The sequence below is a fragment of the Oncorhynchus keta genome, chromosome 1, assembly GCF_023373465.1.
Source record: "Oncorhynchus keta strain PuntledgeMale-10-30-2019 chromosome 1, Oket_V2, whole genome shotgun sequence".
NCBI lineage: Eukaryota > Metazoa > Chordata > Actinopteri > Salmoniformes > Salmonidae > Oncorhynchus > Oncorhynchus keta.
In genome coordinates this window covers 12,107,902-12,122,402 of record NC_068421.1, presented here as the reverse complement: position 1 = coordinate 12,122,402, position 14,501 = coordinate 12,107,902, and the positions used below count along the sequence as shown (strand labels likewise).

General features: G+C 45.1%; 1 protein-coding gene across 4 annotated transcripts in view; it reads left to right on the top strand.

Moving 5' to 3' along the window:
* Positions 1 to 10,853, top strand: part of LOC118389783 (T-lymphocyte activation antigen CD80) — a 36,956-nt gene extending 26,103 nt beyond the window's left edge. For 2 of the 4 annotated variants that reach the window (XM_052504510.1, XM_052504364.1), the window contains exon 9: positions 8,761 to 8,890. Coding sequence is in view for 2 of the 4 variants with exons in the window: in XM_052504243.1 (XP_052360203.1) it covers positions 8,761 to 8,945 (185 nt within the window). In the remaining 2 variants the exon portion in view is untranslated. Of the gene's footprint in view, positions 1 to 8,760 lie in introns of all 4 variants that reach the window. The other 2 variants (XM_052504243.1, XM_052504435.1) reach the window with 2 other exon arrangements.
* The last annotated feature ends 3,648 nt before the right edge of the window (positions 10,854 to 14,501 follow it).

Sequence of the window (14,501 nt, the reverse complement as noted above, 5' to 3'; positions counted from 1 at the left end):
AGGACCATGGACACCAGCATCTAGTTACCGCTGGGACTTTAGGACCATGGACACCAGCATCTAGTTACCGCTGGGACTTTAGGACCATGGACACCAGCACACCATGGACTCATCTAGTTACCGCTGGGACTTTAGGACCATGGACACCAGCACACCATGGACTCATCTAGTTACCGCTGGGACTTTAGGACCATGGACAACAGCACACCATGGACACCAGCATCTAGTTACCGCTGGGACTTTAGGACCATGGACACCAGCACACCATGGACACCAGCATCTAGTTACCGCTGGGACTTTAGGACCATGGACACCAGCACACCATGGACTCATCTAGTTACCGCTGGGACTTTAGGACCATGGACACCAGCATCTAGTTACCGCTGGGACTTTAGGACCATGGACACCAGCATCTAGTTACCGCTGGGACTTTAGGACCATGGACACCAGCATCTAGTTACCGCTGGGACTTTAGGACCATGGACACCAGCACACCATGGACTCATCTACTTACCGCTGGGACTTTAGGACCATGGACACCAGCACACCATGGACACCAGCATCTAGTTACCGCTGGGACTTTAGGACCATGGACACCAGCACACCATGGACTCATCTAGTTACCGCTGGGACTTTAGGACCATGGACACCAGCACACCATGGACACCAGCATCTAGTTACCGCTGGGACTTTAGGACCATGGACACCAGCACACCATGGACTCATCTAGTTACCGCTGGGACTTTAGGACCATGGACACCAGCATCTAGTTACCGCTGGGACTTTAGGACCATGGACACCAGCATCTAGTTACCGCTGGGACTTTAGGACCATGGACACCAGCATCTAGTTACCGCTGGGACTTTAGGACCATGGACACCAGCACACCATGGACTCATCTAGTTACCGCTGGGACTTTAGGACCATGGACACCAGCACACCATGGACTCATCTAGTTACCGCTGGGACTTTAGGACCATGGACACCAGCATCTAGTTACCGCTGGGACTTTAGGGCCATGGACACCAGCACACCATGGACTCATCTAGTTACCACTGGGACTTTAGGGCCATGGACACCAGCACACCATGGACCCATCTAGTTACCGCTGGGACTTTAGGACCATGGACACCAGCACACCATGGACTCATCTAGTTACCGCTGGGACTTTAGGACCATGGACACCAGCACACCATGGACCCATCTAGTTACCACTGGGACTTTAGGACCATGGACACCATCACACCATGGACTCATCTACTTACCACTGGGACTTTAGGACCATGGACACCAGCACACCATGGACTCATCTAGTTACCACTGGGACTTTAGGACCATGGACACCAGCACACCATGGACCCATCTAGTTACCACTGGGACTTTAGGACCATGGACACCAGCACACCATGGACTCATCTAGTTACCGCTGGGACTTTAGGACCATGGACACCAGCACACCATGGACTCATCTAGTTACCACTGGGACTTTAGGACCATGGACACCATCACACCATGGACTCATCTAGTTACCACTGGGACTTTAGGACCATGGACACCAGCACACCATGGACTCATCTAGCTACCACTGGGACTTTAGGACCATGGACACCAGCACACCATGGCCTCATCTAGCTACCACTGGGACTTTAGGACCATGGACACCAGCACACCATGGACTCATCTAGTTACCACTGGGACTTCAGGACCATGGACACCAGCACACCATGGACTCATCTAGTTACCACTGGGACTTTAGGACCATGGACACCATCACACCATGGACTCATCTAGTTACCACTGGGACTTTAGGACCATGGACACCAGCACACCATGGACTCATCTAGTTACCACTGGGACTTTAGGACCATGGACACCAGCACACCATGGACTCATCTAGTTACCACTGGGACTTTAGTACCATGGACACCAGCACACCTTGGACCCATCTAGTTACCACTGGGACTTTAGGACCATGGACACCAGCACACCACAGACTCATCTAGCTACCACTGGGACTTTAGGACCATGGACACCAGCACACCATGGCCTCATCTAGCTACCACTGGGACTTTAGGACCATGGACACCAGCACACCATGGACTCATCTAGTTACCACTGGGACTTCAGGACCATGGACACCATGGACTCATCTAGTTACCACTGGGACTTTAGGACCATGGACACCATCACACCATGGACTCATCTAGTTACCACTGGGACTTTAGGACCATGGACACCAGCACACCATGGACTCATCTAGTTACCACTGGGACTTTAGGACCATGGACACCAGCACACCATGGACTCATCTAGTTACCACTGGGACTTTAGTACCATGGACACCAGCACACCTTGGACCCATCTAGTTACCACTGGGACTTTAGGACCATGGACACCAGCACACCACAGACTCATCTAGTTACCACTGGGACTTTAGGACCATGGACACCAGCACACCGCGGACTCATCTAGTTACCACTGGGACTTTAAGACCATGGACACTAGCACACCACGGATTCATCTAGTTACCACTGGGACTTTAAGACCATGGACACTAGCACACCACGGATTCATCTAGTTACCACTGGGACTTTAGGGCCATGGACACCAGCACACCACAGACTCATCTAGTTACCACTCATCAGCACACCACAGAATCATCTACAGCAGATACCACTGGGACTATACAGTGGCGATTGTAGCATATACATCTTGGTGGGGCAAACAGCAGTCCCAACACCCCCTACACCTGGCTATCAGCGAAGCCTTGTCTGGCAGCGAAACAGTTCATAGCTGATATGGCTGACTTGCTTAAACAAATGTGGTTTCTACTGACAATTGAGATATACAAACTATGGCATAAGGGGATGACAAGCAGATAAGAGGCAATCCGTAATTTCGATAAAGACATTAATGAGCGAGCTAGGACGGACATAGTCAATATAGCTATTTGTTCACCACTTTTGAAATGTACAGCAACATAATTCAGAACATGGGTCGTTCTTACAGTGTTCTACCTGTACACCAAGTCAGAACCACATGATAAATAAAGGGGACATATAAGAAGACGATGAAAGCAATAACAATATTCAATGATTCCATTTCTCAAAATCAGGTTATAGGCTACATGTGCAGTCAGAACAGTAACATTAGACTAAATGAAGAGGTCAAAAAAAGACCAAATTATTAGGGTGAGGCACATGGGCTACTAACATCTTACTACACAACATACACTTAGTATTACTTTCTCAGCTACAGTAACACATGTCCCTGGCATATTACATCATTTATGCAGCAGCATAAAATACATTTTTGGACTCACCTATTGTGATGTGCTCACTTGAACAGGAAGGTGGCTTGGTGGTCCTTCGTGGACAAATATTGTCATCAAAGAAAGAGGCCAGATTTACAATTTCAAGTTCGATGACCGTTCAAAACATATTTCCCCAGTCTGTGCTAATTTATTCCTGACATCCCAGTTGCAATACTTGCAGTTATAGCCACTGTCACTGATTCCTTCCAAACCACTCATTGTTGAATTTGCGATTTCCAACTAGTTGTGTAATGTTTATGACCAATGGCCGATGAGCACTGATACGTTTTATCTATAATTTCTCTTCATTATGTATCTTCATATGACAAGGATTAAAAATAACTTGCCAGTAGATTGTCGAATTGATTCATGATTTTGAAAGTAAGATGTTGACATGATCAGTCCAATCAAAGCTACTGTAGATACACTGCTCAAATAAATAAAGGGAACACTTAAACAACACAATGTAACTCCAAGTCAATCACACTTCTGTGAAATCAAACTGTCCACTTAGGAAGCAACACTGATTGACAATAAATGTCACATGCTGTTGTGCAAATGGAATAGACAACAGGTGGAAATTATAGGCAATTAGCAAGACACCCCCAATAAAGGAGTGGTTCTGCAGGTGGTGACCACAGACCACTTCTCAGTTCCTATGCTTCCTGGCTGATGTTTTGGTCACTTTTGAATGCTGGCGGTGCTTTCACTCTAGTGGTAGCATGAGACGGAGTCTACAACCCACACAAGTGGCTCAGGTAGTGCAGCTCATCCAGGATGGCACATCAATGCGAGCTGTGGCAAGAAGGTTTTCTGTGTCTGTCAGCGTAGTGTCCAGAGCATGTAGGCGCTACCAGGAGACAGGCCAGTACATCAGGAGACGTGGAGGAGGCCGTAGGAGGGCAACAACCCAGCAGCAGGACCGCTACCTCCGCCTTTGTGCAAGGAGGAGCAGGAGGAGCACTGCCAGAGCCCTGCAAAATGACCTCCAGCAGGCCACAAATGTGCATGTGTCTGCTCAAACGGTCCGAAACAGACTCCATGAGGGTGGTATGAGGGCCCGACGTCCCCAGGTGGGGTTGTGCTTACAGCCCAACACCGTGCAGGACGTTTGGGATTTGCCAGAGAACACCAAGATTGGCAAATTCGCCACTGTTCCCTGTGCTCTTCACAGATGAAAGCAGGTTCACACTGAGCACGTGACAGACGTGAGTCTGGAGACGCCGTGGAGAACGTTCTGTCTGCAACATCCTCCAGCATGACCGGTTTGGTGGTGGGTCAGTCATGGTGTGGGGTGGCGTTTCTTTGGGGGGCCGCACAGCCCTCCATGTGCTCGCCAGAGGTAGCCTGACTGCCATTAGGTACCGAGATGAGATCCTCAGACCCCTTGTGAGACCATATGCTGGTGCGGTTGGCCCTGGGTTCCTCCTAATGCAAGACAATGCTAGACCTCATGTGGCTGGAGTGTGTCAGCAGTTCCTGCAAGAGGAAGGCATTGATGCTATGGACTGGCCCGCCCGTTCCCCAGACCTGAATCCAATTGAGCACATCTGGGACATCATGTCTCGCTCCATCCACCAACGCCACGTTGCACCACATACTGTCCAGGAGCATGCCCAGGCGTTGTAGGGAGGTCATACAGGCACGTGGAGGCCACACACACTACTGAGACTCATTTTTGACTTGTTTTAAGGACATTACATCAAAGTTGGATCAGCCTGTCGTGTGGTTTTCCACTTTAATTTTGAGTATGACTCCAAATCCAGACCTCCATGGATTGATACATTTGATTTCCATTGATAATTTTTGTGTGATTTTGTTGTCAGCACATTCAACTATGTAAAGAAAAAGGTATTTAATAAGAATATTTCATTCATTCAGATCTAGGATGTGTTATTTTAGTATTCCCTTTATTTTTTGAGCAGTGTATAACGTGATTTGACGTCATTTTATCTGTGGCCAATGACCTTGAGCCTTCTTGGAAGGGCCCTACTAATGTAACTCTATGGAAGAAGTCAAAGGACCTGCATTTTCAATGTCTACCCTTACCATTACTATTCAGAGGGGTTGGGTTAAATGCAGAAGACACATGTCTGTTGAAGGCATTCAGTTGTACAACTGACTAGGTATCCCCCTTTTCCCTTTCCCTTACTTGGCCGTGACGTAGTGTCCCCATGAGCGACAGAACACTGAGTCAATCACGTCGCAACACTCCCACACTCCAGAACAAAGCAGCACGTATTGCACTTAGATGTACACAGAGGGAAAATGTTAGTAACATGCATGTCAGCATTTCCTGGCTCAAAGTTGAGATTGACTGTATCACTATTGATCTTTGTGTTGGGGTTAGTTTTAGGGTTTGGGGTTAAGGCTAGGTTTGAGGTTAGGTTAGGGTTTAGGTTAGGCTAAGGTTAGGTTAGGGTTAACCTTTTTGGGATACGGGGCAGCATTTTTACTTTTGGATGAATAGCGTGCCCAGAGTGAACTGCCTCCTACTCTGTCCCAGATGCTTATATATGCATATTATTATTAGTATTGGATAGAAAACACTCTGAAGTTTCTAAAACTGTTTGAATGATGTCTGTGAGTATAACAGAACTCATGTGGCAGGCGAAAACCTGAGGAAAATCCAACCAGGAAGTGGGACATCTAAGGTTTGTAGTTTTTCAAAGCTTGGCCTACCGAATACACATTGAGATATGGATGAGGTTGCACTTCCTAGGGCTTCCACTAGATGTCAACCATCTTTAGAAACTGGTTTGAGGATTCTACAATAAAGGAGGGGCTCATAAGACCTCTTTGAGTCAGTGGTCTGGCAGAGAGCCTCGGTCTCATGACAGAGTTACCTCTCGTTCCAATGCTTTTCTGAAGACAAAGGAATTCTCCGGTTGGAAAATTATTGATGTTTATGTTAAAAACATCCTAACGATTGATTCCATACATTGTTTGACATGTTTCTAGAGGACTGTAATGGAACTTTTCGAGTTTTTGTCTGGATGAACTGCACGCGCCTCATGAAGATAGATTACTGGGCTGAACACGCTAACAACAACTTTATGGAACAAATCAGTCATTTATTGTCGAACTGGGATTCCTGGGAGTGCCTTCTGAGGAAGATCATCAAATGTAAGTGAATATTTATGGTGTTGTTTCTAACTTTGTTGTTTCCAAAATGGCGGATATTCCTCTGGCTGTTTTGGGTTCCGAGCGCCTTTCTCAGATTATGCTTTTTCTGTAAAGTTTTTTGGAAATCTGACACAGTGGTTGCATTAAGGAGAAGTCTATATTTCATTCTGTAAATAGCACTAGTCTCTTTTATCAATGTTTATTATGAGTATTTCTGCAAAATCACTGGATGTTTTGGAATCAAAACATTACTGCACGTAAGGCGCCAATGTAAACTGAGATTTTTTTATATAAATATGCACATTATTGAACAAAACATACATGTTTTGAGTAACATGATGTCCTATGAGTGTCATCTGATGAAGATCATCAAAGGTTAGTGATTAATTTGATCTATATTTCTACCTTTTGTGACTCCTCTCTTTGGCTGGAAAAATGGCTGTTTTTTCAACCTGGAGGTGATCTAACATAATCATATGTTGTGATTTATCTGTAAAGCATTTTTGAAACCAGACACAATGGGAAGATTAACAAGATGTTTGTCTTTCATTTGCTGTATTGGACTTGTTAATGTGGGAAAGTTACATATTTCAAAAAATATTTTTGAATTTCACACACTGCCTTTTCAGTGGAATGTTGTCCGGAACCCCTGCGCTAGAAAGGTTAATGTTAGGGTTAGGGTTAAGGTTAGGGTTAAGGTTAGGTTAGGGTTAAGGTTAGGGTCAGTTTGTCTCTGTGAATGGCTTGTCCTCTGACAAATCAACTGTAAATTTCGGTGTTCCTCAAGGTTCCGTTTTAGGACCAATATTGTTTTCACTATATATTTTACCATTTTACCTCTTGGGGATGTCATTCGAAAACATAATGTTAACTTTCTCTGCTATGCGGATGACACACAGCTGTACATTTTTTTAAACATTTCAATGAAACATGGTGAAGCCCCAAAATTGCCCTTGATAGAAGCCTGTGTTTCAGACATAAGGAAGTGGATGGCTACAAACGTTCTACTTTTAAACTCGGACAAAACATAGATGCTTGTTCTAGGTCTCAAGAAACAAAGAGATCTTCTGTTGAATCTGCCAATTAATCTTAATGGTTGTACAGTCATCTCAAATAAAACTGTGAAGGACCTAGGCGTTACTCTGGACCCTGATCTCTCTTTTGACGAACATATCAAGACTCTTTCCAGGACAGCTTTTTTCCATCTACGTAACATTGCAAAAATCTGAAACTTTCTGTCCAAAAATGATGCAGAAAACTGAATCCATGCTTTTCTTACTTCTAGGTTAGACTACTGCAATGCTCTACTTTCCGGCTACCCGGATAAAGCACAAAATAAACTTCAGTTAGTGCTAAATACGGCTGCTAGAATCCTGACTAGAACCCAAAAATGTGATCATATTACTTCAGTGCTAGCCTCCCTACACTGGCTTCCTGTCAAGGCAAGGGCTGATTTCAAGGTTTTACTGCTAACCTACAAAGCATTACATGGGCTTGCTCCTACCTATCTCTCTGATTTGGTCCTGCCGTACATACCTACACGTACGCTACGGTCACAAGATGCAGGCCTCCTAATTATCCCTAGAACTTCTAAGCAAACAGCTGGAGGCAGGGCTTTCTCCTATATAGCTCCATTTTTATGGAATGGTCTGCCTACCCATGTGAGAGATGCAAACTCGGTCTCAACCTTTAAGTCTTTACTGTAGACTCATCTCTTCAGTGGGTCATATGATTGAGTGTAGTCTGGCCCAGGAGTGTGAAGGTGAACGGAAAGGCTGTGGAGAAACGAACCGCCCTTGCTGTCTCTGCCTGGCCAGTTCCCCTCTTTCCACTGGGATTCTCTGCCTCTAACCCTATTACAGGGGCTGAGTCACTGGCTTATTGGGACTCTTTCATACCGTCCCTAGTAGGGGTGCATTATTTGAGTGGGTTGAGTCACTGATGTGATCTTCCTGTCTGGGTTGGCGCCCCCCCTTGGGTTGTGGCATGACGGAGATCTTTGTGGGCTATACTCGGCCTTGTCTCAGGATGGGAAGTTGGTGGTTGAAGATATCCCTCTAGTGGTGTGGGGGCTGTGCTTTGGGAAAGTGGGTGGGGTTATATCCTTCCTGTTTGGCCCTGTCCGGGGGTATCATCGGATGGGGCCACAGTGTCTCCTGACCCCTCCTGTCTCAGCCTCCAGTATTTATGCTGCAGTAGTTTATGTGTCCGGGGCTAGGTTCAGTTTGTTATATCTGGAGTACTTCTCCTGTCTTATCCGGTGTCCTGTGTGAATTTAAGTATGCTCTCTCTAATTCTCTCTTTCTTTCTCTCTCTCGGAGGACCTGAGCCCTTGGACCATGCCTCAGGACTACCTGGCATGATGACTCCTTGCTGTCCCCAGTCCACCTGGCCGTGCTGCTGCTCCAGTTTCAACTGTTCTGCCTGCGGCTATGGAATCCTGACCTGTTCACCGGATGTGCTACCTGTCCCAGACCTTTTATTTGACAATGCTGGTCATTTATGAACATTTGAACATCTTGGCCATGTTCTGTCATAATCTCCACACTGCACAGCCAGAAGAGGACTGGCCACCCCTCATTGCCTGGTTCCTCTCTAGGTTTCTTCCTAGGTTCTGGCCTTTCTAGGGAGTTTTTCCTAGCCACCGTGCTTCAACACCTGCATTGTTTGCTGTTTGGGGTTTTAGGCTGGGTTTCTGTACAGCACTTTGAGATATCAGCTGATGTACGAAGGACTATATAAATACATTTCATTTGGTTAAGGTTAGGTTTGGGTTAAGGTTAGGTTAGGATTGAGGTTAGGTTAAGGGTTAAGGTTAGTAAAACCAACGTGTTTGTTTGTGTGCTCCCATTTCAGCACTCTTCCCAGGTCCTCAGTATAGTAGGTGGTATCACTGGAACAGACCAGAATACACCACAACACTGAAACAGACCAGAATACACCACAACACTGAAACAGACCAGAATACACCACAACACTGAAACAGACCAGAATACACCACAACACTGAAACAGACCAGGTAGAAGCACAGAGTCACAGACTCTCTCAGAGATCACACCCTCCCTCTAATCAAAGTCTCTGGAAATAATTAAACTTTTTGTTTATCTCCTTGAAGTCAAACCTCCTATCTATGCTTTGCCCCCCCCTGCAACTGTTAGCCCCGATCTCCCCTTCCCTCCAACCTCCCCTACTCATGCCCCCTGCCCTTCTCTGCCCTCCTCACCTCTTCCTCATGCATCTACTACAGTCTAAACTCCTATTATGTTTTACCTTCAGTCACAATGTGGACATTCCCAATCTGGCCCTCACACCATCATGACCACCTAATCATTCCCAGCTTCCAATTGGCTCATTCATCACCCCTCCTCTCCCCTATAACTATTCCCCAGGTTGTTGCTATAAATGAGAATGTGTTCTCAGTCAGCATACTTGGTCAAATAAAAACAATGACAAACATGAAAGAGACAATGGAGAAAGACAGAGGAAGAAAGATGGGGGAAAAGAGAAAGCAAGAGGGAGAACGAGAAAGAGAGTCTTCCGTTCATCATGTTTATATAACGTAAGGGACTTTCACAGTAGCGAGACTCCTACACACAAACACACTCACACACACAGGACCGATGAGTCATATATAGGTAGCTTACGTCTCTCACACTCACAGGAGCTGAGAGCTCTGAGGGCAGCTCTGAACTCAAACACACTGTTCAAGACTTACAGGCTGTTCTGATCAACACACATGTTGTGGTTGTGTAGACCCACTGCGCTCGCTGTCACTTTGAGTAGAGCTCAATCGCTTCTTCTCTTTCTGTCTCGTTCTCTTTCTCTCTCCCTCGTGCAATATTTCTCTCTCTCTCTCCCCCCCTCTCTCTCTCTCTCTCTCTCTCTCTCTCTCTCTCTCTCACACACACACACACACACACACACACACACACACACACACACACACACACACACACACACACACACACACACACACACACACACACACACACACACACACACACACACACACACACACACACACACACACACACACACACACACAGAGAGAGCAGGCTCAACACAGCAGACACCAGGGGTCCGGCCTATAAAAGAAGCCAGTGGTGGCTGCCTGCCTGACTCACAAAGTCTGATACAATCTGTGATTTAGTAATAACAGTGTGTAAGAGAGGGTGTGTAAAAGAGAGAGATGCATGTTTTCCCTTTTCTACTTTAACTATTTGTGCATCGTAACAATGCTGTATACTGTATACAGTACATTTGACATTTGAAATGTCTTTATTCTTTTGGAACGTTTGTGAGTTTGTTTACTGTTAATTATTTATTGTTTATTTCACTTTTGTTTATTATCCATTACACTTGCTTTGGCAATTTAAACATATGTTTTCTATGCCAATAAAGCCCTCAAATTGAATTGAAATTGAATTAGATCTGATGGACTGACAGAGAGAGACATATATAGAGAGAGATACAGACACAGAGACAGAGACAGAGACAGAGAGACAGAGAGACAGAGAGACAGAGAGACAGAGACAGAGAGAGAGAGAGAGAGAGAGAGAATTGACAACCAAACAAACCAAAACAAAGGCAAAGTCTTCTCATGCTTTATTGATTTCAAAAAAGCCTTTGACTCAAAAAAAAATGATACATACCTTGGCCTAAACATCAGCGTCACAGGCAACTTCCACAAAACTGTGAACGATCTGAGAGACAAGGCAAGAAGGGCATTCCATGCCATCAAAAGGAACATAAAATTCAACACACCAATTAGGATCTGGCTAAAAATACTTAAAACAGGCCTCCCGGGTGGCGCAGTGGTCTAGGGCACTCCATCGCAGTGCCACCAGAGACTCTGGGAGGTCCGTTGGGCGACGCACAATTGGTCTAGCGGTGTCCGGGTGAGGGAGGGTTTGGCCGGTAGGGATATCCTTGTCTCATCACGCACTAGCGACTCCCGTGGAGGACCGGGCGCACGGTGCGCTAACCAGGTGCACAGTGTTTCCTCTGACACATTGGTGCGGCTGGCTTTTGGGTTGGATGCGTGCTGTGTTAAGAAGCAGTGCGGCTTGGTTGGGTTGTGTTTCGGAGGACGCATGGCTCCAGAGCCGAAGGCAAGATAGTAACTACTAACAATTGGATACCACGAAATTGGGGAGAAAAGGGGGTCAAATAAAAAAATACTTGAATCAGTATTGGGGTCTGGGGTCCGCTCACAAATGAACAATTCACAAAATGGGACAAACACCAAATCGAGACTGCGTGCAGAATTCTGCAAAAATAGGCAAAGACTTTGGGAGGCCTGGTGTCAAGAAGGAAGAAGCAAAGAAGCAACTTCTCTCCAGGAAACATATCAGGGACAGACTGATATTCTGAAAAAGGTTTGGACTGCTGAGGACTGGGGTAAAGCCACATTCTCTGATAAATCCCCTTTCCATTGTTTAGGGCATCCGGAAAAAAGCTTGTCCGGAGAAGACAAGGTGAGCGCTACCATCAGTCCTGTGTCATGTCAACAGTAAAGCATCCTGAGACCATTCATGTGTGGGGTTGCTTCTCAGCCAAGGGAGTGGGCTCACTCACAATTTTGCCTAAGAACACAACCATGAATAAAGAATGGTACCAACACATCCTCCGAGAGCAACGTCTCCCAACCATCCAGGAACAGTTTGATGACGAACAATGCCTTTTCCAGTATGATGGAAAATGAATATTTGTGTCATTCTCAAAACTTTTTGCCACGACTGTAGATACAGTGGGGTGAACAAGTATTTGATACACTTCCGATTTTGCAGGTTGTCTTACTTACAAAGCATGTAGAGGTCTATAATTTTTTTTAAATCATAGATACACTTCAACTGTAAGAGACGGAATCTAAAACAAAAATCCAGAAAATCACATTGTATGATTTTTAAGTAATTAATTTGCATTTTATTGCATGACACAAGTATTTGATCATCTACCAACCAGTAAGAATTCCGGCTCTCACAGACCTGTTCGTTTTTCTTTAAGAAGCCCTCCTGTTCTCCACTCATTACCTGTATTAACTGCACTAGTTTGAACTCGTTACCTGTATAAAAGACACCTGTCCACACACTCAATCAAACAGACTCTAGCCTCTCCACAATGAGTACAACCCCAAGAACACCATTCCAACTGTGAAGCATGGAGGTGTAAACATCATTCTTTGGGGATGCTTTTCTGCAAAGGGGACAGGACGACTGCACCGTATTGAGGGGAGGATGGATGGGGCCATGTATCGCGAGATCTTGGCCAACAACCTCCTTCCCTCAGTAAGAGCATTGAAGATGGGTGGGCCAAAATTCCTGCTACTTTGTGTGCAAAACTGGTCAGTTGGTAGAGCATGGCGCTTGTAACGCCAGGGTAGTGGGTTCGATTCCCGGGACCACCCATACGTAGAATGTATGCACACATGACTGTAAGTCGCTTTGGATAAAAGCGTCTGCTAAATGGCATATATTATTATTATTATTATTAAGAACTACAGGAAATGTATGATCTCTGTAATTGAAAACAAAGGTTTCTGTACCAAATATTAAGTTCTGCTTTTCTGATGTATCAAATACTTATGTCATGCAATAAAATGCTAATTAATTACTAAAAATCATACAATGTGATTTTCTGGATTTTTGTTTTAGATTCCGTCTCTCACAGTTGAAGTGTACCTATGATAAAAAATTACAGACCTCTACATGCTTTGTAAGCAGGAAAACCTGCAAAATCGGCAGTGTATCAAATACTTGTTCTCCCCACTGTTGACATAATATGACATTTGTAATGTCTTTATTCTTTTGAAACTTCTGTATGTTAAATGTTTACTGTTCATTTTATTATGTATTTCACTTTTGTATATTATCTACCTCACTTGCTTTGGCAGGTAGGGTAGGGTTTCCCCACTTCGACAGGATAGAGGAAGCTCCAGAATACTATTTGTGTCTGAGAGCAGAGGTAGAACAAGACACACACCTCCAGCCTGAAGCCATGCATCACTGTGGATCCATTGTGGGAAGGAAAGGTTCATCAACGGAGGTAGAGTCCGAATCCCCCCTTCACCCCCTCCCTGGTGGTATACCTCCCTGAATACGGCAGACAGACACTTCATGTGTTGACTTGATAATCCATCTATCCTTCCATCTGTCCGTTCTGCTGTTGACAGTCACACCCAGTAGAGGCCATGTTGGAGCCCCCCTCCCCGGCAAACCAAAATCGGTTCTGTAAAAGTTCCCAGAACATTCGTTAGGTTGCGGCAAATGTTCTCATAACACAAAAACTGTCCAGTTGTACTGATGATTATACGTTTGTATAAAATATACGCCTGACGTTGCTCTCATATTTTATTGCGGCAGTATGTTTGTAAAACATTACTGGTACATTGTGTCATTACTTTACCTGGTAACCTAATCAGAACGTTTGGGGAATGTTCTGTGGTGGTTGTGACAGATGTAGTGATGTTAGAACGTTCCAAGGATATTTTCGGGAGTTTGTTGATATGAAAAACAAAAACATTTTGATTTCAAAATTATTCCTTGAATGTTTTTGGGATGTTATCATCCTAATGTTAAATAAAACCGTAACTAGAACTGAATGGGTATCTTAGTTAATGTTCTGGAAATTTTCCCAGGTTGCAGGGATTCTACTAAATAAGGATTATCGTTCATTAACATGGTCCATGACACTAACTAGCTCCACAGTCCAGCCACATCACATCTGCTGAGCCGGGCCCCTTCAGGTCCTCACAGAGCCGTTTATGAACTGACGAAGAGGGCAAAGAATCACACAACTTCCCCTTAGACCAGTCCAGTCCAGTCTGCCTCAGCCTCAACAACAACACAGAAGAGGATAGAATCACACAACTTCCCCTTAGACCAGTCCAGTCCAGTCTGCCTCAGCCTGAACAACAACACAGAAGGGGATAGAATCACACAACTTCCCCTTAGACCAGTCCAGTCCAGTCTGCCTCAGCCTCAACAACAACACAGAAGAGGATAGAATCACACAACTTCCCATTGGACCAGTCCAGTCTGCCTCAGCCTGAACAACAACACAG